The sequence below is a fragment of the Ixodes scapularis genome, unplaced genomic scaffold, assembly GCF_016920785.2.
Source record: "Ixodes scapularis isolate PalLabHiFi unplaced genomic scaffold, ASM1692078v2 ptg001212l_1___fragment_1__unscaffolded, whole genome shotgun sequence".
Lineage (NCBI taxonomy): Eukaryota > Metazoa > Arthropoda > Arachnida > Ixodida > Ixodidae > Ixodes > Ixodes scapularis.
The window spans coordinates 1,542,345-1,568,322 of NW_024610117.1; the positions used below are offsets into that span (position 1 = coordinate 1,542,345).

General features: G+C 47.3%; 1 protein-coding gene across 1 annotated transcript in view; it reads left to right on the forward strand.

Moving 5' to 3' along the window:
* Positions 1-25,978, forward strand: part of LOC8037998 (solute carrier family 17 member 9) — a 72,644-nt gene that overhangs the window by 43,228 nt on the left and 3,438 nt on the right. Inside the window, 2 exon segments of the mRNA XM_029968949.4 lie at positions 20,468-20,636; positions 25,340-25,369. Of these exon segments, the coding sequence (XP_029824809.3) occupies positions 20,468-20,636; positions 25,340-25,369 (199 nt within the window).

Genomic DNA, 25,978 nt, shown 5'->3' on the forward strand with positions numbered 1-25,978 from the left:
TGAAAGGAGGAAAGTGCCAACGTGGTCGTCCGGGTCTGGGCGTCCGGCTTCTGGTGGCTCCTTGTGGCAGCGGATAGAGCTGACAGCTTTGTTGACCTCGGATAGGTGGCGTTAATGAAACTGATAAAAGCTTTGTCAATGATACCAGGTTTTGGACGCATTTATATGTATGTTGGAACGACAAGATTCATAGAAAAATTACCTTTTATGGAGCAGGTAGTAGCACAACTTGCTCATTTTTTACAAGTCCCCCTTTGACGGAGGACCCCACCAGGGAACCACGCGGTTCACACGCGTCTTGCATGAGCTCCCGCTTTTTCAACCGTTCATGGCTGCTCAAGTGCACTTGTCACCCTTAAAGGGTAACTGCAAAGAAAAAAAAGTTTTTTTTTAAACAGCCTAATTGGGACAAGCATGTCACAAAACAAATGTTCCGCGAGAAAGATGATTTTTTTTATCAATATTTACGCCACAGAATGTAATTTAGTAGAGTGAGAACCTCTCCACATTTGAAACTCCCGCTCCTTCGACCCCCGCGGAAGAGGAGTACGCCCCGCCCCCCACTCTCCTTGCGTTGCGGAGTTGAACGACGCAGCGTCTCGACTTCCGGCAAGATCTGGCAACTACGCCAGGCCGCGGTACCGGTACCGCGGTATTGTTTTGGTTTGACGCGGTTTGCGAGCACATGTAGCGAAGACGTGGCCGGAGAAGTGCCCCTGTGATGTTCCCGGAAGACGGAAAGTATTGTTCGTAATCGTCGTGCGCGGTTTGAAAGCGAAGGGAGTCACAGAATCCACGAGTGCGCAACCACAAGCCAAGGTTCACGACAGCGCTGCGTTGGTTTCGGCGATCTCGTTCTGTTTGGTGCAACACGGCGATGCGACAGGGCTGAAACGTTCGTGGTGTGTGTAATGCGGTGCTAACACGGAGCGCAAATTGGTTGTTGTGGGGTTGACGTTCAACCAGTTAAGTCCCGTCGTCGTCAGCTGATCCAGTCAAACTGGTCCGGGAGGACGCTGGGAGCGTTTTTAAAAGTAAATCTGCCTCGTTCTGTTTCAAAATGTGGAAGTTTCCCGACGCATACCGTGAGTAAAAAGCTGCGGGCGTTTTCAACAAAATTACGTCGTTTTAATTGAACAATAGACTCCGAATTGTTGTCCTAAATCTGCCGTTTTTATGCTTCGTGTTGGACTGCGTTTGTACAGCGACGTGTTGCATCGTGCGGTGTGAATAAATTTGGGCACGATTTCGTACCTGCCTACAGATGCATGAACTGAGACCATTTTTACGTAGTGGACATAGTGATTTTTTATTTTCTGTCTAGTCGCGGACGTTAGGTGCACACGGGGCGAATCTCGACGGCCTCCAGAGCGATATGACGAGAACGTAACTTGACACGTTGGTCGCTACGCGAACGCCCGATTGCCTCCAGCCAAATAGCATTCCTTTCGGGGCGACATGGCTGCTGGAAGGCTCACTGTCGGGATCACACATCTGACATCTCCGAAAAGTCAGCATTTGCACGCGCAAACAAGCAACCAACAAAAGAAAAAAAAAAAATACACGCTAAGCAAGCAAAGAGGAAAACGAAAGAACCGCGCTATGAAAGCCAAAACCCCGCGTCCTTCCTATCACTAACACCTGCGACAGCTGCTAAACACACACTACTTCACTTCAAGAAGTCTCACTCAAGCACCTGGGTCAGCACGAAACGACGAAACACTGATCACTTCGGTGAAACGATTAGTCGAGGTAGGCGAGGCAGGCGGGAGCAGAGACTTGGGCGGCCATGAAAGAATGGCGAAGCGCTTTTGTTTGTATGAATCCAAACGGAAGTGCCTGTCTTGTAAACCTTTTGTAAAGAATAATAACTCTCATCACATGGGTTATTCTTTAAACGTAAAAATGTGCTGCTCAAAAGGAAATTGCAACATATAACAAAGGTTTAACAACCGGATCTAAGCTGTCAATCAAACTCTTAGCCAATGAGAACCTTTTGGGATTGACGTCACATAATCACAACTTCGTGGCGCGCGATTTAAAACGGACGAAATAGCCGCAAACTAAAATGAGTCTCACGCAATAAATATTGCTGTAAAAAATGTTTTTTCTCGCGGAAAAATTGTTTTTTGACATGCTTGTCCCAATTAGGCTATTTAAAAAAAAGCTTTTTTTCTTTGCAGTTACCCTTTAAATAGTTATTTACGGCCTCCCACAATCAGGCCCGTCGCATTGATACCATCCACGTTGACCTCGGACCACTTATTCGACCAAAATCGCCATTTGAAGAACCGACCAAGCGGGCAGACCGGTGCTCCCGACGCACAACCAAGCCTCAGCTGCCGCTCTGCTCCCGGCGCACAACCACACCGCACGCGCCAACACGCACACAACTACGGAAAACCCGATGGAATTCAACGTGCTCAGCGGACGCACAAGCCTGCCCCTCAGCCCCTGGCAGCGAATACTACGAGAGCGTCGCAACTTCAAACAAGCAGCAACCACACCCCCGCTTCCTGCGCCCTGCACTCAGCCGACCTCTCCACGAACCACACCGGCGCCTCGACTCCCTGATACAGACTATAAAATCCTCTACTGGCCTCGCGCAGGACCCGCGTAGCTGCTTTTGGAACGACCGGCAGATGACCCAAAGCATTCAACAGCCAAGTAAGATCCCCGACCTTGTGTTCAATGCGTACGTGACAATACAACCCCAAGCATCGCAAAATGTCATTGTCGTAAGCACGCCCGACGAAAACTGTGCCATGGCACTCGGTGAAATCACCACGCTGCAACTGGGCACAGCAACGCACAAAGTCCTACCATACCTAAAGCCACTTCCAGGTATGGTCCGTGGCATGATTCACGGACTGGACCAGGGCACCACCACGGAACAACTACCCTACATTCTCGTGCCCAACGGACCCAGTATACTGCATGCATGAATGCTGGGCGCCTCCACCTCTGCAATCGTAGATTTCGAAGAACCACTGTGCCGTTTTACATCAAAGCCTACGACCGCTTCAAACGATGCCGCCCGTATCGACAAACTGTGCAATGCTGCTCTCTGTGTGGTGACCTTGGACACAGACAGGACGTTTGCCCTACCCCTGATACGCTTGTATGTGCCCGGTGCCACACCAAAAACCCCACACCTGACCATGACTGTGCACTCACGTGCCAACTCTGCGGCCTGAATCACCCCACAGCCAGCAAGGACTGTCGCGAAAAATTCCGCCCATCGCCCCCACCCTTGCGTGCCCGGGAACGTGCATTTCCCAAGCAGCAGACCTTCCACAACCTGCCCAACTCCCAAACCCAGTCAATGCCTCAACAACCACAGAAGCAACACCTTCAATGCTCAACCCAACACCAGGTGAGCTGGTCAGCTGTTGTTGCCCCCTCACTCACCACTCTTGACCAATTTCCCCCCCCCCCCCTGCCCACACACCCCACCCCACCCAGTACCTCGGTTCCCGACCCCCGCATCCACACCCTCAAAGAAGGAAACGCGCTCCTGCGCCGACAACTGGAAGCTACTGAAAAACGCACCACAACACTAGAACAACGCATTGAGCAGCTACAAACCCAAATGGAACTCCTAACGTCATCACGTGCCTCCTCTGCACCGCAAACACCCCTTCTCGCAATGGCCACAAACACACATGACCCCTCTCCCACCGCCTCGGACACAGAACGCCTAAAACGCCTTATATATGACATGGGCAACCAGATCAACGCCCGTTCTGCTGCCCTAGAACGACGCTTCGAAGACATAGAAGAAACCAAACGCAAAGCCCACAAAAAACCCAAGCACCGCAACGCGCCCCAAGACCCCGACAACACGACCCACACTATCCTGTCAAATGATTACACTTTCCTGTCCACCTAAGGACGACTCAGCGCATCCACCCTCGCCACTCCTATGGCAATGGAACTGTCGATCGTACCGAAGAAAACAAGCTTCACTCCTTCCTTTTACACAGCAGCGCTCCCCTGACATTATTGCCCTACAAGAAGCTGACACCAACCACATTACATTACGAGGATACATGTCATACATACAGATCCAGAACGGCCATCCTCGTCCAAACGACCCAACCACATACCCTCCCCACCACAATAGACTACACATTCATTGAACTGCTGCCTTACAAGAAGACCAAAACCAGCCTCCATATTCTAAATATACACCAACTCATGTTTACAAACAAACCGGAGCGCCCCTAGCTAGCGGACGCCACCGGGCCGCGCATGCGCGATGGGGGTGTGGGCAAGAAGCTCGCCGTCGCCCATAAACAAACCATTGAAATGCGATGTTGTCGGCGTCGGTGTGAGTCCCCCTGCCCTTTTTCGTGTTCGAATTGTTGGTTCTACGTCTTCCTGGCGATATCTGACTATCCTGAGCGGCGTCAGCGAAATTACTGAGGCTCGTTACACCGCAGAACTTCGCGTGAATAATGTGACATGTGGCGATTCATTCCGCGTGGATGCCGCAGATTGTACTCTAAAGCCTGATTCGCATGATGAGATTTCGCTCAAAATTTTCAGTCGCGACGCCGCTCGGGCTGCAAAAGCGTGAACTGTAGCTGAGATGGTCGACGACGATACTGAAAATCGCAAGCAGAATCGGACCAACTGAATTAGGCATAACAAGTCGGTGTTGGTCACTGGTAACAATGACCAACACCTCCTTGTATCTACTGTTTACATTGAGCCTGCTTAGCAACCTTCAAATTTAAGTGTTTTGAGGCCTGCACTCACTTCTTATCGCAAGTACCGGGCCAACATTTGGTCCACGGACCGGCGTCGTCTAAGAGAGCAAACGACAAGCAGAAACGTTTGAAAGAGCAGACGACATTTCGAACAATCGGGCGGCCGTTTGAACTTGAAGACGCACTGAACATAGTCCACAGGTGGTCCGCACAACTTGACAGTTTTCTGGCGTTCATGTTGGAACAAAAGAAATAAATCTGATGGCCACAAGTATCCATGAAGTCAACCCAAAGTGCTTCCCGCCCAAGCAATCGTTGTCCGACGGCGTCTGCTTTTCCATTTTCACGGCACATATCCAGATTTTCGGGCGAACCGAGCGCGTGAAAACTGACCTTCAAACCTTTCTCGACACTTTTGGTATGGCCCCAGTCGCACCGTTTTGACGAGACGGCAGGTTTTTGTCTGGTTCCTTTCAAAACAACGCAGGAATACACGTCTGGCATGGGGACTTCTGCCCACAGCCCCAGACCGTAAGTGCAACCGACGCGCCACCACCGCTTTGTGACGTCACAGAGATGAGTTTGTGTATATACAGCTCGCCCACCTCACCCCTCTCTGAAATAGACCGCCTACTGAAACACGTACGGCAACGCACCGAAGGTCACAAACTCGTTGTCCCAGGAGACTTTAACACTCCACACCTAGCCTGGGGCTATCTCAAAAACAACCGAAAAGGCACTCAACTGCAAGAAGGCGTACAACAAAATAATCTCCACCTCTGCGATACCCCCCATACCCCCACCCTCATCGGAAACAGCGTTTCAAGGCACACCTTTCCAGATCTCACGTTCACCTATAACATCAAAGATGCCACGTGGTCCTGCCTGAAAAAAACCTTATGTAGCGACCACTACATCATTCAACTCCAAATCCCCCATTGCAAAAACAGTCAACAGCAAATTGACACGGCCCGACTAACCAACTGAAAAAAATTTCAAGAAAACTCCCCCACCGACCCTATTGACTATCTAGAAGAATGGACCACCCAGCTCCTCACCGAAGCCGCCAGACACACCAAAGAATTACCGCTAACTCAAGACAACCCAGCGATTGATGCTCACCTTCTCCACCTACGGGACGCCCGAAACGGACTCCTTAAACGATGGAAAACATGCAAAACAAACCGTAAGCTGCGGATCCGCACTGCCAAACTAACGCTCGATGCAGAAACCTATACCTGCCAATTAAGCCAACAAAACTGGTCTCAATTCTGCAGTAAACTCCAAGGAACACTGGGAACCCGTCGCACCTGGCACCTGCTCCGCTCCCTCATGGGAACAAAAGAATCCAAATCAGCTACGGCACATCAACTTTGAAGACTTATACACAACCACCCAGACACTGAGCAAGACCTCATACAAGAACTAATACAACCCCTCGAAGCAACATCATCAAACCTACCGCAAGTTCTCCCACCATACACCGGTACCCCAACCCTGAACTAGATTAACCTTTCTCCATCGCCGAAATCGAAGCCGTAGTGCACAACCTCACAAGAAACACCACCCTGGGAAAGGACAAAATTCCAAACTACTCCGAAACCTCGACCCAAGAGCCCTTGAAAACCTACTACAATGCATCAGCAATCACTGAACAGCTGGTTCTCTACCCCCCAATGGAAACACGCGGATATAATTCTCATACCTAAATCGGGAAAACCCTTAAGCCCCAAAAATTTACGACCTATCTCAGGGGGATCGGTGGCCGAGTGGGCTAAAGCCCACACCCAGCTCGACGCGCGTGGAGCGAAAGCTCGCACTGCAGAACCCAGGGATCCTGGGTTCGAGCCCCACCCCTGCCCGTTTCAATCTGGATGAGCATCGTACCGGCGTGCGGTCGTGTATCACTACTGCGTGGTGCACGTTAGAGACACCAGGCTAGCGGTTGTACTGCACTGGCAAAATTGCTCATCTACAGTGTAAACCAGTGTCGCCCCTACTGGCAGACCGACCTTACGCTGTATAAATCACTAAAACGTCCAATTTGACTTTTGATTTGACGCCCCATCTCCCTGACATCCTGTGTGGGAAAACTTCTAGAACATATTGTCAACAACCTACTTTCACCCCACATCGAGGAAAATGGTTACTTCCCGGATACGATGTATGGATTCTGTTTACATCTCTCAACCCAAGATGTTCTTCTTCGACTGAAAGAAGACATCATAGATAAACTAACAAATCACCACAAATTCTCAATCCAAGCGCTAGACATCAAAGGAGTATTTGACAACATAACGCACCAAGCAATCCTTCAAGGTCTCGCCTCCACTAACTGTGGCCAACGTCTCTACAACTACATTATCTCCTTCTTAACCAACCGTACCGCAACGGTGGGTATCGGACACCTCCGTTCCGACATTTTCCAAATTATACCTAAAGGAACCCCACAAGGATCAGTTGTAACTTATATCGTATAATCGCCTGTAAGGGCCGCACCCGTGTAAGGGCCGCACCCCCGTATTTAGAAGAAAGTATTGAAAAAAAATATTTTTTCAGAAATTATTTGCGTATGCGCCGCACCCCCTTGTCTGTAATGCCACGCTTCTATGAGTATATTTCGCTAGGTGGCGCTAGCCACCGCCCGAACACGTAGCGGCACGCGTCCATATCCCCGATATTTGCTCTCCTTCTTCCGTATCACCGCATGGCAAAATGCGCAAAATGGCTGTCGACCTCGGTCGTGGTGGGCCGCACTGTCGGGATGCATTTATGTTGTGGCAAGGCATTAAGAAAAGATAAAGGATATGTCAGTGTCAGGTTCCGTGGCAAGCGCGTGGAATGGCGATTCAGCGTGCTCGGCTTGCGCGTGCACTCAGGTTTCCGAACGCCACTGTACGCTCTGGGGAGGTTTCCTTTTGTTCTTCGATTCGTGTCAAAGCGTCGTGATTTGTCTGCCTTTTCGCGCAATCTGCGAGCTATGGGCAAGTACCACTTCAACAGTCATACAAGATTCAAGTCAAAAGTTGCCGTGCATGCTATCAAGTACGGAAAAAAAAAAAAAAAAGCGTATTGCGCAGTATGTCTAGTGGAAACTAATTGAATCCGACTCATGACAGTCCGGATTCCGGAGTGAAGGCGTTTCCGACCGGTGCAGCCAAGCGCGCTAATATATGTTCATTTCGGAATGTGGATACAGATATACATTTTTTTATCCGTGTATGGGCTGCACCTCGAAAATTTGCCCTTGTAACGGGAAAAAATAGTGCGGCCCTTACACGAGTTTTTACGGTATCTCCATTACTCTTCAACATTGGCATGAAGGACCTACCTCCTCTACTACAAACAATCCCCAACCTCCGACACGCCATATATGCGGGTGACCTCACACTCCGGACACCTACGGCCTCTATAGGTGACCAACAAGACATTCTCCAAACTGCCATCCAAGTAGCACAGCAATACCTGCAAGCACGGGGGCTGGAATGTGCCCCCGAAAAATCCGCCTTACTTACACTATGCGAACGAACACCTAAACAATGTGCCAACTCCATGCCAGATCCGGAACTCAGCATCAATAGTCAACCCGTCTCCAACGTACCCCACCTCCGAATTCTGGGGCTCACCATACCTCAAGACGAATCGGGTGCCCAGACAATCCTCCCCCTGCAACGTACTCTCACACAACTTGTGCACCTCATCCATCGCGTCTCTCACCGAAGATTTAGCCTCCAAGAAACAGATATTCCTCGCCTCATACAAGCCATCCTCATCAGCCGGATAGCATATGGTACTCCGTATGTAGCCCTAAAACCTTCCGAACAAGTCAAACTAAACACTGCGATACGCACAAAACTTGAAAGTATAAAACAGAGAGGACGAGGACGGGAACAGGACATCTCCTGTTCCCGTCCTCGTCCTCTCTGTTTTATACTTTCAAGTTTTGTATCTGTTAACCAACACGCTCGTTTTCAATTGTAACTGCGATACGGTGAGCCTATAAAACCACACTGGGATTGCCCCCCAAAATGTCAACGGAGAAACTACTACAACTAGGCATCCACAACAGGTGGGAAGAAATCCACGAAGCACATCGAACCTCAAAGCATACACGCCTCCAGCTCACCTCCACGGGTAAAGCCACGCTTTGCCGGCTAGGTTATTCGACCCCACAAGGGCAAGATCAGAAGACACGCATTTCCCTAGCCATACGACAATCCATCAAAGTAGCACCAATCCCACGAAACATGCACCCGACATACAACAAGGCACGACGAGCACCAAGGGCCCGAGCCGTCCGTGCACAGTACGACCATTTCCCCTTCACTCGCTATGCAGACGCATCTCCATACCCCCACAAATCTGCCCACTCTGCCAGTGTGACCGACGCCAACGGAAACAAACTAACAGCAGCCACGGCCTTTACGGCATCCATAGAAACAGCCGAAGAAGTTGCTATTGCCACAGCCGCCACTGGCCAAGAATACCTAACTATACTCGCCGACTCCCAAGCTGCATGCCGCAACTTCCTCATCGGACGGATATCACAACTAGCGTTGGCTATTCTACAACAAGTGAAGCAGCTTCCAGAAATACACATTGTCTGGTCCCTTGGACACAAATCTCGATGGAAACGAGGCGGCACTCGCCGCTGCCCGTGTCCACGCACACCTGGCCGTTTCCCATGAAGGAGCGGACTTCCAAGCTCAAGACAACCTCACGCCCACGCCTCTTCAAAAATACGTCGATATACTCGCCCACTACCGGCATGGGCGCCAACAATATCCAGCACTCCACCTGAACCATCCAGAGTTGAAGCTACCATCCTTCGACGACTACAAACCAACTCTTACCTCCGCAATACCCTACTCCATACCATGTTCCGTACCCTCTACCCCGCTTCTTGTAAATACTGCCCCGCCCTACACCATCTAGTATGGGAGTGTCAACTAACCCCATCCCTTACTCCTAATCCCCAACCCACGTACGAGCAGTGGGCGGCACAGTTGACTAGCCCCGACCTCTCCTCTCGGCGTAGCCTGGCGAAGAGGGCCGTAGTGGCCAGCACAGGCCAGGGTATCCCGGACTAGAGGAAACCCCCACCAGGCGGGTGCCCAGACATCTTTGCCTAAGGCTCTCCATAATAAAGTTTATTCCTCCTCCTCTTTCCCTTTGATGTCACACCACGTGGTTCTGATGGTCGGGAAATATTCTAATTTTTGTGTCGCAACTACAGAATTGCTACATTTCAAAGGAAGGAGATGTGTTTTCTGTGCTTTGTGACACGGTAAACAATGTCAAAAGTACAAGAGGCAAACTTTTTAAACATTAAAATCGTTTCATAGTTTCTTTAAGGTGTGGTCATTTGAAATTATGTATTAGACATTAAACCGTCGTTTCGGGGAGTAAAGAAGGTCCTTTATTTTTATCAATTTTCCCGGTATATTGAGCAGGGAAACAAAATGCAAAGGTCATGTGGCGTCAATTTTTCAGTTAGATTTAGCGGGGAAACTGAATTGATGTATAGGTCAAGCGACATCAATTTTTTTTGACAGGGAAACTGAATCGGTGTCGGTTGTGGGAGATCATTTTCCCCGCCGACTTTGATGAAGAAACTTAATTGGTGCATAGATCACATGACATGAGGTCATGTGGTATCACATGACTTGATGTCACATGTGGCATCACAGGTCGTAAGGTCACATATGACCTAAACTCCACTTTAGTTGCGTGTGATGCACAGATGGACGGACAAAGAAAGTTTTGGCGCTGGGGCAGGGTGTTCACTTAAAAAGCATTTCACGCCCTAAAAATTTGCAGCTGTCTTTCGATCTATCGATCGCAACCGTCGCATGCAGAATTTTATTTTACGGGAAACGCGGTTACGCTTGAGTTCAATGTTTGTTTCTCTCGCATGGGCCACCGTTTATTTTCTAAGCGTCACCTCGTTGTCCGCCCTTTTCTTTCACGCGGCATGATCGAGATTGCTCAGACTGCAGTTTGCAGCGTAGGACTTTGGCTCCTACGCCGCAACTACGCCGCAAATTACGCCAACCCTCCTAGCTTCCAACGTTCTAGACTGGGGCTCGCGACAAACGCTCGCAAAATTCGAGTCGACCTCCGTAAGAGCGCAATTTTGCGGTAACATTCATTGTGCTACGCCCGCAAACTGCCAACCAGCTGGAGATGCATTGGCTTTTACCGGGGCTTCGAGTAGTCTGTCCACCAAAGAACAATGTCAAGTTTGCCGACCGGCAAGCGAGCTCTGCCCATCCCCACTCGGTCGCACATCATAAAGCCATCGACTAAAACGCTGCGACACGAGCCTGGAAACGTTGGCAATCTGAGAACGTTCAGTGGCCGTTGAATTCCTCACTGCGTCTTGGTCGTCGTACTTTTCATTGCCGCGTCACATTCGCGAAGTTTTCAGATCTATTTTTTTTCTCTCTATCAGATCTGCTTCCCACCTTCCCAATCCTTTAGTCGCTCGAGTGCCAATTGCCTTTGTCCCTTTGTACATAGATTTTTCCAAAAAAAGAAGCTCTTTGGCCCCCGCCATTTTGCGATTCGGACGGCCCCCGTCGGCCGGAAATTTCTGCCCCCCAGTCGGCGAGACTTCCCACCAGCATTGTGCATTCGGAGTTTGCCAGCCTTTCTCGGAAAGATTTTACCTCGTTTGCCCAATCGGGATGCTCGTCCTCTTTGCGTTATCTTCCACCGGAAGAACCGGGGAATGTCAGGCTTGTGGCCTGCTCGGCCTTTGGTGGGACACAAAGGAAGAGGGCAATCGTAGAGCAGTTTACGACGCACGGGTCATTCGACGTTGTTTGGGGATCATTTTTGTCGAGATAACTCCAAAAAGCCTTCTCAACCGCGCTTTCTGGTTTTGCAAAAAATAGCCGACCGGGTCCGGTGAAGGTCGTTCGTGCCATATATTGGATGTGCTGCGTCATTTGAAATCTTTCTCAAATGAACCCTGTTCGAATAATGCGGCACCGTGGGGGGACGGTGGGGTATCTACAGTGTGTCATTCGATTGATGAGACTCGATAACTTTAGTGTTGTGAGCGGAGAATACCCGTGTCTTTCGGCCATCTTGCGCGGTCGAATATAGTCGACGGTCAAGAACTTTGTAGATTGACAAGGCTGAGTGTCTGGTTGTTAAAAAAATCTGCATAGAACTAAACATTTGGGATGCATCTGTTCTGTTGTGCACAAACTCATAAAAAATATAGCTTTTATTTGTTTATTTTTTCTCCCAAACATGGTACAATGCTTTCTTAAAAGCCTCGAGAAATTCTCTTCTCCGAAAAGCACGAAAGAAACAAGGAAACGCGGCCATGTAGCTGCCACCAGTGTCCGGTATCGCACCCACGCAGGCTGCCGCAGCCCGCTGACGAGAAAACCAACAGCCCATTGCATTGGGGCAAGACTGATGTACACTCTCAAAACCAGGGGTGCGCACTGTAAATCAGTTCCTTGGAGACTGCTGCCGGAAAGGTCTATACTGTCCCTTTCTCGCCAATGTACAGGGTGGTCTTTTCTTTTTAGGCTTTACAGATTTGTTTTGTAAAAGTCGAAAAAACTAGAGATGTCGCGAACCACCCTAGGTTCGATTTCGAAAGGTTTCGATATTTGCGAAGCGAACTGAGGTTCGATATCGAAAAATTTCGATATTTTCGTACCGACGGAGGTTCGATTTCGAAAAATTCGCAACTTTTGACCACAGCGGAGTTTCGAATTCAAAAATTTTGAAGCTTTCACGGTTTCTAAAATTTCGAATTCGAATATTTCGAATATTTTTTTACTTCAGGTTCGATAAATTCGAAGATTTCGAAATTCTTTGTAAAAAAAATTCGAAAACTTCGAACGCTTCGAATTTTTATAGACATGAAGTTCGAACAATTCGAAGATTTCGAATTTCTTTTTGCATAAAGTTCGAAAAGTTCGAAGGTTTCGATTCTCTTTTAACGCTAAATTAAAAAAAAAAACAAAAAAAACTTTGAAGATTTTTAATTTCTTTCTAATCCAAGTTTTCAAAGTTCGAAGTCCGATTTTCAAGTTTTTCCACAGTTTCAGTTTCAAATAACGTTTTCACGACTCACTTGTTTTCACAAAATCAAGTTTAGAAAAGTTAGGGTGTGATATCTAGATTCTGCGAAGTTGGTCAGGCAATTAAATGAGACGATGAGTGTCCCGGACGTGCTAGAATATTTGCCAGTGCAGAATTGTGACCGCCAGCCCCGGGGGGGGGGGGTCTTTAACCTGCATCACGCAGTAGTGATTGCACGAACACTCTGTTTTACGAGACTCATCCAGTTCGAAACGGCCAGGGGCGAGCAGGAGGTTGAGGCTCAGAAAAACCTTGAAGCGACCTGGCAAACTAGCTCGCCACTCCTTGCACGCTGGTAGTAATCCGATCCGGTGAAGTTTGTAATTGTCCTGGAGGCTTATTTCCTGGGACGGAGGAATCGCCTCGCAAAAAGCACAAAAGCCGACACAACTCGAGGTCGAGGAGCGTTCTACCATACAAGTGGCGTCGGAAGAGGAAAAACGGGGGGAAAGAGGGTAGCCGGGGGGGGGGGGGGGGGGGGGGGGTAGGCTTCAGCCTTTTTCTCCCCCTTGCAGGTATTTCGGACTGTTAAAGAAAACAATACGGGGAAAGAGGGCGTGGTCGAGCTTATTTTAATCTGAAATTATTTATGCATATGTGTAGCTACTGTCGCTCTTCACTGCATAAAAGTTGCGTAGATGCTCATTGTTAGAAACTCGTTGTCAGAAGGCACTACTCGTCACATGCTTAGTGGTTCGGAAGTTCAAAGCTGTCTTTTCGACCTAAATACATGTGCCGATAGTAAAAAAAATAAAAAAATAAAAAAAATAAATGCGGGAATAAAAAGCAGGAGAAAAAAAAAAAAAAAACTATCAAGAATTCGTCGGAAGGGCTCTATTCTTGCATATTCAGAGGTTCAGAACTTCGAAACAAGTTTCTTTTACCAATATGTGTACAGGCTAAAAGAAACACGTCCCAGAAACGTGAAGCGAAAAAAAGAAAAAAAAAATTCTTTTAATGACGTGCTGAACTTGAACACTATTAGAAATCTTCTGCCATGAGTTAATTTATTCCTTAACGTGAAAAAACAATAAATATATTATTTTGTATTCTGCAGATGGCAACGATATGTACTGTCTGTGGTGTTAATTTAAATGCGATACCTCAAACAACTTAGACGAAAATAAATATCAAGTTTAGGTCATAATTGCATGCAGATACATGTTTGGACATTTCTTCGAAACTCACGTTGAATAACAATAATCACATCTTAAGACGGCACTTACCTAGGCTATACATAGATCATTCTTAAAAAAAGTATAACATATCTACCATAAATATGTTATATCTACCATATCTACCATATGTTATATCTACCATAATCTGGCACAAACGATAATCGTCAAAAACCCGTCGTCCTTCCTCGCCCCTTCGGGGATTTATTTCTTTAAACCTAAGCATGCCAGAACATTGAAATAAACGACATTGTCTTTCGTAAGGAACGCAGCACCGCGTGTAAAAGTTCGAGAAAAAAAATTACGAATGTACCCTACTACTTGAAATCAAATGAAACCGTACGCCGGTCTTTCGAAGTTCGACGAGCGTCGAACTTTTACCCTAAAAGTTAGAAGCTCGTCGAACTTCTGACTTTTCAGAATTCGAAAGTTCGAAACTTTTCGAATTCTCTTGATAAATAGGTTCGAAAGTTCGAAATTCATCGAATTTTTTGGTCAGTCAAGTTCGAAAGTTCGACAAGAATCGAACCTTGCAGCGCAATAAGTTCGAAAGTTCGAAAAAGATCGAATTTTTTAGCGTAATAAGTTCGACGGTTCGAAAAGCGTCGAACTTCTTAGCTTAACAAGTTCGAAAATTCGACCTCCTTCGAATTTTACGATATAGACAATTCGAAAAATCGAAATCTTTCGAACCTTTCGAACCGCTTGATTCGATCATCGAAACTTCGATTCGAAAAAAGTTCGCGGCATCCCTAGAAAAAACTACACTAATGCGGCCTGTGCGGGCGAGTTATATGGTCAGGGAGACATATTGGAGGGAGCTAATCATTGCAATAAATTAGATAATTGACTAAAATTTGTTATTTAACTTAATTAGTTAACATAAACGTGTGGTTCTAATAAAAAAAACGTGCCGAGCATTATCAAAAACCACTGCCGTAATATCCCCAGACATGCCGTACCCCCAAAAGATAGCCCGCTCCCTATTTTAACAATGCACGATTCGCTTTTTTTTTTTTCAAAAACGCCGAAAGATAGCTGGTTTATTTCTGGTAATTGCAGGGCGCTGGCCAACGGTGATCACGGCAGAAATGGCGTTATTTAGCCACGGCGGCAGATAAGTGAACATTGCTGACTTGGAAGGGCATTCGTCTTTGGTTCATCGCCCCTTCCTGCAATCGCAAGTTTCCCAAATCCCAAAATGTAAAACTAGCAATGTTTTTTTCCAGCTTTTTTTTATTGCACATTGAAAGTTAACTTGCTCCTTATTTTCCCCCGATTTGCTTTCGCTAAAGTAACCGCCCTTGCAACAGGCGCAAGGCTGGCGATGCGAAAACGCAGACGATAATCCTATTGTCCGCGTTTTTGCACGGCTGGCCTTGCGCCTGTCGCACGAGCAGTAACTTTAACGCACCCCCGCCCTTGGCACTTGCTTCGATTTCTTTCTAAAATTAACCAACCTAGTGGTTTTTGATGATGCTCGGCAAGTTTCTAATTGGAACCGTGCGTTTGTCTTCACTAATCATAAAGTGAATGAACAAATTTTAGTTGCGTTCATTATACAACGCATAACGAATGCACCCGTCATGTAACTACACCCAACCGCTTATTTTTTTATTTTTTTTTGGTTGTTTGAAGCAGATAAAATATGCGCACGTCGCATGAAAATCAAAGCATGAGAAATGCTGAAACGTCGTGCATTTCATGCTTGACGTTTCCGCGTTTTTCAAACTCTTTCAAATTCCTGTTTGTAAGACGAGCAATCTGCTCAGGCAGGAGAAGGGGCAACGACTTGGCAATGTCTTCGAGTGAATCAGCCTGGTTGTCGGGTGTGTCGTATGGAATAAATCCTAATTGTTTTGATCGGTAAACAATATCTCTCAAAGCTAGACAGATTTGTCGGTACTACGAACGACAGTTCTGACAGTCCACGCCCGTTGTCCGCCACCATCGCTAAGTCAGCTTTCAGCCGTCCAGCCCATGACTCTCGCAATACAATGCCATGTTTATAATTATGCAGAAAATGCACAGAGTACTTCGGTTCTCTGTGCAGCTGTATTTTCAATCAATATATTTGCAGCTTTTTAGAAACCGCAACATATGGGTATTGTATTTTTTCTATTTCTAATATTGAGTATATGCCTTCGATGACCTATGAGTTTGATTATATTTGGTGCGTGTGCCTAAACCAGAGAGAACAGCACGTGACCACGAAGAAGAGAGTGAGTGCAACTCAAACCGGCCAGTTCTCGATCGGCGGTTTTCGGGCAAAAAGAAAAGAATTTCGAGCTGCATATTGTGTTCTGGGTAGTTGGACCCTCATATGTTATGTACATATGAAAACCTCGGCGAGCATAAATTACCTATCACCGACTTTAGTTTGTAAGATCATCATTGAGGAACAGTGTGCCATTCGACTGTTATCTGCAGCCGCTTTAACCACCGATGTCTCAGGGACCCCCTCTAGATAGGCAGAAGTGACAGGGTCTTTATCCTCCTGGAGGGGGAGGGGGGAGGGGAGAGTATTGAACGATTATGATGATAAAAGAGTAAATGAAGAAGGCTAAATGCATGGAACTTTACAGTCTGAAATGGAGAATAATTTACTCGCTCGGCGCACCCAGTTTGGTCTCCTCGTGTGACGAGCGTTACTTCCCCCCGAACCTGCGCAACGTCTGCGGTGCCAGGTCGGAGGCTTCGAGGCAAAGCACCAGCTGACACAAAGGCCTCTTGTTGCAGAGAGGTGCAGCGGAGATTTCAGTTGCACGTCAGAGACCCCCAGTGGGCATAAATAGACCCTTCTCAAAAGGCAGCGCCAATGCCCGTCCGCCATTGCTCGATCACAGACTCCGAGTGTGTATCGAACGCGAGGGCCGCCACTTCGGCGTTGACTCAGATGCAGTCACAAGCCTTCTTGTCCAAGCAGTGGTGACTGCCAATGTTGCTCGATGAACTTTTGAAAAGGGTCCGTCGACACTTGGTCCTTCGACGGGGCATTCCCAGTGATGTGATTGCTGCGCCAATTGCACCAAACTGCGCCAAGGGGCTAACCCTGCTACATCCTGCTACATTTTGCCAAAATATGGGTAATCTGCGCCAAGCCTGCGCCAAAGGACCAGTTTTGGTCGCCTTTTAAAACCGAGACAAAACTGAGTACCGTAACTGAGTATGCGTGCGCTCGGTGGCGCAAGCGGCCACCCGACACAAAGTACTCTGCATCAATCGTGACATTGTAACCCTGGAGCCCAGGAAAAGAAGGGACGTAGGACAGGCTAAAAACTCCAATCTCAGTATTGAACCAGCTTGTCTGCACCCTCTCTTTAGTTACATCAATCGCCCACCCGGTCTCGCATGGTTTTTCCCGCCGTCTCTTTCGCGGCTTTCGCGCTCTCGTCGTCTCGTAAATGTCGTCTCGCTTTTTTTTTTTTTTTTTTTTTTACGATAGATGGCGGGCATGTGTGGACGCTCCGACGCTAACGTGCTGGATACCTGCCATGCCGTCACACTGAAACGAATTTACGTTTTTGCGCGGCGGGAGTTACTTTTTGAGCTGAAGCACTCGCTTCTGCAAGCAACGGCCGTGGGAAAACTATATTTGGTCCTGCCTGCCAGTTCGCACGTCGCTACAGATATGGAGCTTCCTAAACTGAAACATAAGGACCGCCGCATGTTCATCAACATTCCTCTTCTTGTTTAAAACATACGCTACTACAAAAAAATCCCTCATTAGTTCGAAGACTGCTGTGTGTAAGTATTGATTACCTAGGTTTCTCTTGGTTGGCTTTCTTTCGAGAGGGACCCCGGTACATGAAAAATCTGTCGTGCAAAAAAGTTTGTGAAGAGAAGTGAGCTAAAAAAAAAAGCAAATAAGGCAATGTTTGCACGCTGAACCCGCACAGCGCGATTGTTTGTCTCGATTCAGTCGTTGCACAAAGCGCTCCAAAAACGTTTTGACCCTGACTCGCAATGTCCTGCATCGATGCGCGCAGGTTTTTTTTTTTTTTTTTTTTTTGTATGTTTAGCTTGTACTTCGCCTGCCGGCCTTGCAAGCTTTTGTCGCATGCTGGGCAGTTACATTTTGCATACATTTTTGGAGACCAGTTGGCGACGGAGCGGAGTGGCATGGTTTCGGTTTCGATCGAACAGCTGTCTCCGCTCGCAAGACGAAGCACGTGCAGCTGCAAGCCTGCCGAAGTTGCCCTGACGTGCATGCGAACATCATTGCACGACAAAGACACCGGCCGGGACGCTTGCAATCCACTGTTTTACGTTTACTTTTGACGAAAGTCTGGCACGTTGGGAATCAATAAAACAGTGGGAAGCGGTTTTTCAAAATTTTTCGGCAACGCCTAAAGCACTGTACACTTGTGGGGTGTCTCAATGTTTCTTTGGAGACATTAAAAGTGGACATTTATTACTAGCCTAAGCCAAAGCAAAGCTTGCAGCAGCTTTGCCGAAAGTTTTGAAAGCAAAAATACCCGCTAGTCGTACAGCACCCTTTTCTTGCTTGGGAGAAGAGCGTGTTGGTTTAAGTCATGGATGAAGAAAGAATAAAACAATTAAAACAGGGACAGCACAACCACATCTTTCAACTAGCAACAGACGAGTAAACTTTCAAACAGTGAGCAGCCGACTATACCCAGTAGGAGTAGGGGAGAGAAGCGGGAGAGAGGGAAAGAAAAGAAACGCAAAGTGCAAGTCAGGGTGGTAGGGTTATCTCGGATTTTAAAAATTCAACGTCGGTTTTCGTCAGCAGGAGGGAAGGGTTAGACACATTGTTTTTTGCTGTGGTCATCGCGAATGATTCTATGATTTCCCTGCCGAATCTGCTGTCATGCCCCCCCAGGATTTTTGTGCCATCAAAGAGGGGATGACAATGCAAACACGAACGGGCATGTATGACTATGGGATGATAAGAATCTGGAGAGGCCTTAGAAACTTCGTTGTGATGTTTGCGGAGTCTGTGATTGGTGCATCTGCCGGTCTGTCCTATGTATTGATGGCCGCAGCTCAAGGGGATGGAGTAAACTTTCTTCTCTTTGCATGGAATGAATTTCTTTTCGTGTTTGACGGTGCAGCCAATCGGAATCCGGTTGTTGTTCACTTGTTGACAGAGTTGTTTAAGACGCATGCGGCACGAGAAGACAACATTCGTGTCGAACTTTGAGGCAATGGATTTTATCCGGTGGGCTGAATTGTGTACGTAAGGAATGACGGCGAATCGGGCTTTCTTTTTTGTGGCTGGTGAGTGGCGATCAGGCCCGCGAATCATCCTTTCCATTACAGATCGGAGAAGGTCGACGGGAAACCCTGCCCTGACGAGCCTCATGTGCTGCAGCTTGAAGCTATCTTCTGAAAGATGACAGTTTTCTTCATCCTTCACGAAGTCTTGCTGTCATCTTTCAGAAGATAGCTTCAAGCTGCAGCACATGAGGCTCGTCAGGGCAGGGTTTCCCGTCGACCTTCTCCGATCTGTAATGGAAAGGATGATTCGCGGGCCTGATCGCCACTCACCAGCCACAAAAAAGAAAGCCCGATTCGCCGTCATTCCTTACGTACACAATTCAGCCCACCGGATAAAATCCATTGCCTCAAAGTTCGACACGAATGTTGTCTTCTCGTGCCGCATGCGTCTTAAACAACTCTGTCAACAAGTGAACAACAACCGGATTCCGATTGTAATTCGTTTATTTCGGCGAGCAAAGTGCCCTTCGTTTTTCCAGCACGTTAAACGAATATTTTTATTTTTCTAAGAATATCTGCTCTGAAAGCCATTTTTGGTGCTCCGAAACACTGTTTTGGCTGCTCCAAAAGCCACTTTTGCTGCTCCAAAACACTGTTTCGGTTGCTCCAAAAGGTGCTCCAAAACGGCTTAGGCCAATCACATCACTGCATTCCAGATAACCTTGGCTCGTTTTAGACGTAGGATTTCGCGTTTTTGGCACGTACCCACAAACCCTGAAAACTAACCCCCGAGCCGGTTTCTTTCAGGATCAGGAAAGAAAAGAAATCCCCAGTAAAAACTGTCCTCAAATGAAAAAAAAAAAAAAAAAAAAAAAAAAAAACGAGCTTTGCAGAAAGTCATTTTTTTATTCGCAGTTTTATTTTGCGTGATCTCAGAACGAAGTCTCCATTGCACCGAGCACGAGGCCGCTACTCTCTTTCGGAACAGCACCCCTCATCTCGTTTATCTCATTGGGGACATCTTCCGAGAGTGCGGGTCACTTGTGCATTCCCCGGAAGTCAAAGGATCCCGTGCCCATGTCCCGTTTTCTTCGACGGAACGTCAATTTTTGGTCTTACGGCGAGAACGAACGGCACTTTGCGCCGAATCTCTCGGGCAAACTAATGCCCCGAAAAAAGTGAAACACCTTCCGTGTTTGAGGAATTTAGCCCGAAAACACGAAGCCTTAAACATAGGTCCCCAAGCTTTGGTGTGCACAACTGTCCCCGCCCCATGTGCAGATGGCGTGCCAGCTGAGCAAGGCAGCGCTCCTCCCGCTGGTGCCCTGGTGCAGCTACGCGGGAGCCCTGACGTGTGTCACGCTGGCCGTGGCCTCGTCGGGGTTCCACAACAGCGGCGTCTTCATCAACCCCCAGGACATCGCCCCGCTCCACGCGGGATCCGTGTTCGGTGAGACGACGTGCCCGGCCGAGAATTCCCGGCTACGTTCTGTGGCAGGCTTGGGATAGAACCTTTTGTAAAGTACACCCTCTTCAGTAGCCACTGCATCGATCATCCGAGGCCTCAGTGTCTTGGGCATGCACCCTGAGCAAACATCGAACGCGAGCGCTGTGTCGGCACTTGGCGCAAACACCGATTCGGTCGCATGTTATGAAGCAGGAAGCGATGCCTGAATTGTGGCAGCCTATACAAGAATTTGTTTTAATGCAAAACTTGTTTCATCAGCAGAGTTTCACGGAGTTGTGTAACGTTTTGGCTGTAATGGGTGCGGATACAAGGTCTGCGGATCCGCACCCAAACCGCATCTGTGATGTTTCTAAATTATTGTATCCACATTAGCATACTTTGGATCCGCATACACTAAATTATGAGATCAAGTGTAAATGAAGCAGAGAAGCGTCTGGATGGTACCTTGTAAGCCATTTGCTTACATTTCTACCAAGAACTCTTTGAGTGAGAATACGGTGCAAGTCATTTTATTGCAATCTGTTTTATCATATTTATATTATAAGCAGTTGTTCTTCCAGACATGCATCGCATCACTGGAAAGGTTATCACAGTTATGAGATCATCCCTTGAGTCTGCGACGCTCTGCTTAGAAGATGCACTCTAAAAAAAAAAAAATTCATTTTTTTTTTTTTTTTTGCTTTTTGCTTTGGAACATTTACCTTAAGCTGACACATATTTTCCAACCATTATATTAATTAAAAGACAAACTACTAACATTGTGTCATTTTATGTAGGTTGAACAATAAAAAAAGTGAGAGAGGAGAGGCAGTCAGTCACCGCAGGGAAGTACTCATACATCCAAGGTGCGCAAGGTATTTGAGAACATAGCTTCAGGGTTCATAACTTTTCATACTCTTACTACGTCTGTCTAGATGCTTGATTTCATCTTAGACTGCATCTGTGTCATCTATTTAGTGTATCAATTTCAAAACGACAGCTTCCGGTCCAACACAAGAAATGGAAGGCGTGCCGTTCTGGTTGCCTTTTCATTTCATGGCGATTTGGATATAACCGCCTTCGTGAATGTATCAAGGTCCTTAATTTTCAAGGTCAGGAAACAGCTTTTGGATTCGGATGGAGATATTTCATCTGTGGCCAAGCGAGGGAAAAAATTCCCAGCCGTTAGACGTTGTCTAAATGGCAGATTTTATAGAGCAGTGCAAGACATTGTGAGCAATGACCCCAGCAAGTCAATAAGGGCCATTGCCAAGCAGCTCGATGTGGTAAAGTTCACTATCAGGCTTCTCGTGCTTGAGGACCTTAGATACTAGTCGTACAGGATGGGGAGAGGGCAGTTGATGTCCCCCAAGAAGCAGGAAAACCGTGTCATCCGGTTCAAGCGCTTGTTGAACAAGCTCAAGCACCCCGAGGAACCAGACGTGCTTTGGTTTCTTTCCGATGAGAACCTTGACCCAGACCAGAAGGTCAGCAAGAGCAATGACAGGTCACTCTTTCTGTCGTCTGTGATGGTCCCAGCCATTGTGAGCAACGACACCACAATTTTTTATCAGGGCCTTAGGGTCACCTCAAGACCCTGGGTACTGTAGCGAAACCTTGGGCAGGAGAAGGAGGCCGTACTCTGCTTTATGCCACACGGCCCACATGACCTAAGATTGTCTGACTGACAACCTCCACGACTACCCCCAACACGTGGCCTCCTAACTCTCCAGATGTAAGCCTCCTGGACTACCATGTCTGGGGCATCCTCGGAGACGGGCAAGCAGCCCATGACACCAAAGAGTCATTAATGGCTGCCATTGTGGACGCTATGGCTAACATCAACGAGGTCCACTTGATTGGGGCATGCAGCCGTTTTCAAAGCTGCATCGAGTCAGTCATTGCGTCTGAAGGTGGTTTTATCGGATGAAGAAACGCCATCTTTACCAGGATCTGTGCAAATATATTATTTTTTTTAACATATATTTTTGTTGAAACCATGGTTATGTTCTCAAATACTTCACACACCTTGTATATGTGTGGTAAGACGTGAGTACACGACTGCGAAAATGTGACATTATCTGATAATGGCAGCACCTTCTATTGGTTTTAGTTTTAAGCACAAACCCACAACTGCATGCTTTGAACCAGATACTTAGCAGGACCTTGCCAATTGTTGATAGAAAAAACGCACACACACACGTCAAGTTTCACTTGTCGATGAGGCTTGTTCTAGTACTTTCTTGTTGCTTGCATGTCTTGGGTTTTCTTTGCCCGAAGAATGTTTTCCACTCTTTCCTGCCATGCAAGAACACGTTTTCCCGTGATGATTTATGCCCCTGCATGTTTTCCTTTTTTCTAGGGACAACATTTTTGGCGAGATGGAACGCTCTAAAGCAATCTTTTGTGAGAATCAAGTCTTCTTTGGCGAAAGGAACAGTTTTCTCTCCGATTGGCACTTTTCTTTCTAAAAGAATAATTTGCTCCTGCAAAACATTCAATGTTTCACTTCCTACTATCACTCACTTATACACTTTACACTCTGCATTCGCACAAGTGTATGGGCTGCGTCGACAAAGATGTATATTCAGACCCGCGGGTATCCACGTCCGCAGCCCCTGGCATCTGCATGCGATTGGTAATTTTCCACATCCGATTCATTTTTATTCGCATTCGCCAGTTTACTAGGGATATCCACGAATGATTCGTGGATATGCCCAGCTCTACCGATAAGGAACCCATAAAAAAACCTGACTCTCCAGTAGGATTTGAATTCACCACCTTGGGATTAGGAGCCAAGTGCTTTGCCGACTTAGGTAACCATTTAGGCTCGGGGGCCAAAGCATGCAAAAGCAAACTCCTTGGCATGGAGGTGCAGCTGGGCGCTTTGCGGCCTTTCCTGTCCTGCTGCATCATCTCGCGGCATATGTCGGGGATGGGAGCGAATCTTCAGTAGGCAGCGCAATTCAGACGCCCTTGTCTTCTTTCTTGGAGGGCCTATTCCACATTCTGTGCTGACCAGTCTTTGTAAGCACAATCAAGCTTGCATAATTATATAGTAAAGTCTGGGGTAAAGGCTCTGTTTTTTGGCGTTCGAAAACATACCCGTGTCCAGCGTTGCTCTGTGTTATCACGTGAGACGGTCCGCCGGAGTAACTGGAGGTCATTCGAGGCATTCGAGCAAGTTTTGCAACACAGCCAGAAAAACGTGCAACAGAAACGAAGAAAAGATGAAATGCCCCACATGACGTGCGCTGCGGTCAACGGCAGCGGTGCACGTCACGTGTACTGTGGAGAAGGCGAACCTATTGAGCAGCGTGATTTCCTCCCTTGCTCGGACAAGGTGTGGCGGGCGCATTAGTTGCGTTATCGGTGCGCAGCAGTTTGTTTTTGTGCTTTATACTAATTCTGCGTGCTGTGTCTTAATTCTTCACGTAAAGGGGGGAATAGACCCTTTGCTAAATCCACCAAACTCCCCGGCCCGCACTCGAGGAGTCATGGGAGCTGTGTTTCTTCAATTTCCTAGTGATCTGTAGCTTTGACCAATTCGATGGTTACACAGTTCTGAGTGTAATCCGGAGTCACCCCGAACAAGTGTTGTGTAGAGTCCAGGGACCTGTCGTGTCACATTGAAAATTGCTCCTTAATGTCAACATTTTTCACACTGTGCATGCGATTCACTTTTCAGCCTGGCTGAGCTGCAGAACTCCCTTACTATATTATCATTCTCGTACAGCTCCAAAGAAGCTGATGTTATAGAAGTGCTAAAAATGCTATAAACAGCCCCGCTGATTCCGAGCTAAATCCTGATTTTGGTTGCAAATTCTCGGCTTTTTAAGCAATTCCTGCTAAAACAACAATCACAAGAATCGTAATATTGTAAGAGATTTCTGCAGCTCAGCCAGGTTGAGGGGTTGATCGCATGCACAGTATCAAAAACGCTGACATTGACGAGAACTTATAAAAGCGATAGGACAGGTCCTTGGAGTCTACACGACGCTTGTTCAGGGCGACTCCAGATTACGCTCGTAACACTGTAACCATCAAATTGGTTGAAATTAATGATCACTGATTACTGATTATTCATTTCAGGGGTTAGTAAGAAAAAATGTATGGATCAGCACAAGACAAAAATTGTATGGCATTTGCTAAAGGCATTCTCAATGCGTCACTTAACTGGCCTCTTAAACTTTTCATGCTGCTGAGCGAGGCAATCATTGAAGGGCACGCTACGAGTGCTTCGTAAATATATAAAGCCGTTGCAGTGCCACGTGATATGACGGTGCTATGCCTATGTGACGTCGCAGAAGGCCTATAAATATTGAAAGATGACGTCACAGTGCCATGTGACGTCGCAAAAAGCCTATAAATACCGAAAGATGACGTCACAGTGCCATGTGACGCCACGATGTTGTCAAGGCAACATATAGCGACACAAAATCCCTAAGGGCTGGCCCTATAACGTGCAGAAATCGATTCCAAAGTATGTCCCGTAATCGAGCCGAGCCCAACGAGGAAGTGCCGCGAAATATTTACTTGTTTATTTATTCGCACATACCGCAACCTCATTTCAGGTCATTGCCGGGTTGGGGATACAACCGGTCACCGTAATGTCGGACAAAACAATGCAACAAAAACAAAGTGCCGTAGAAGAAGCAATTGAGTTGGTATTTTCGCCGTCACGACCGTCTCTTCTTTTTCGGCAGGCCTCATGAACACCGTCGGAGCCATTCCAGGTAAGTGTCAAAAACTGCGGGTTTAGAGCAACTTTGCAAAGTGATGGTTTTGGCAAGACTTCTCGGACTTTTTCACCTTGTGGAAGCCAAAAAAGTGCCACATCCTCATCTCGGGTGACCATATCCTCATCCAAGCGCCGCATCCTCATCTCGCGTGACTGTGATGCATGCAACGCGTCTACAAGGTTTGCGTTCAGTGCTTTAAAAACTTTTAGAGCCCTTCCACCCCGGGGGTGAAGAGGGACCACATTTGCCGGACGGAGATCAAGTGCACCCGTCAAATACAGGTTCCAGGGACCGCGTGTGCGACGGAGAGAAAGACTGGAGAAAACCCCGAGCAGCCGGTTCTTTGGCCGTTAGTTTTCTTGCGGGGAAAAAAGCCCGGATTTTGAGTCGTGAATATGTTTCCCCGATCTCAGACCCTCGTGGTTTGTGCTTCTGCTAAACTCTAGGCGTGCACATAAGCGCCTTGTCAGAGAGGCCCCACGTGTTCACTATAGATTTCATGTAGTGAATCTGAAAGGAAAGGTCCGTTGTGTGCACATGCACTTCGGCTGACTCAAAATTGCGAAATGGCAGACGACACGGTGGTTGGGAGCCCGTATTTCT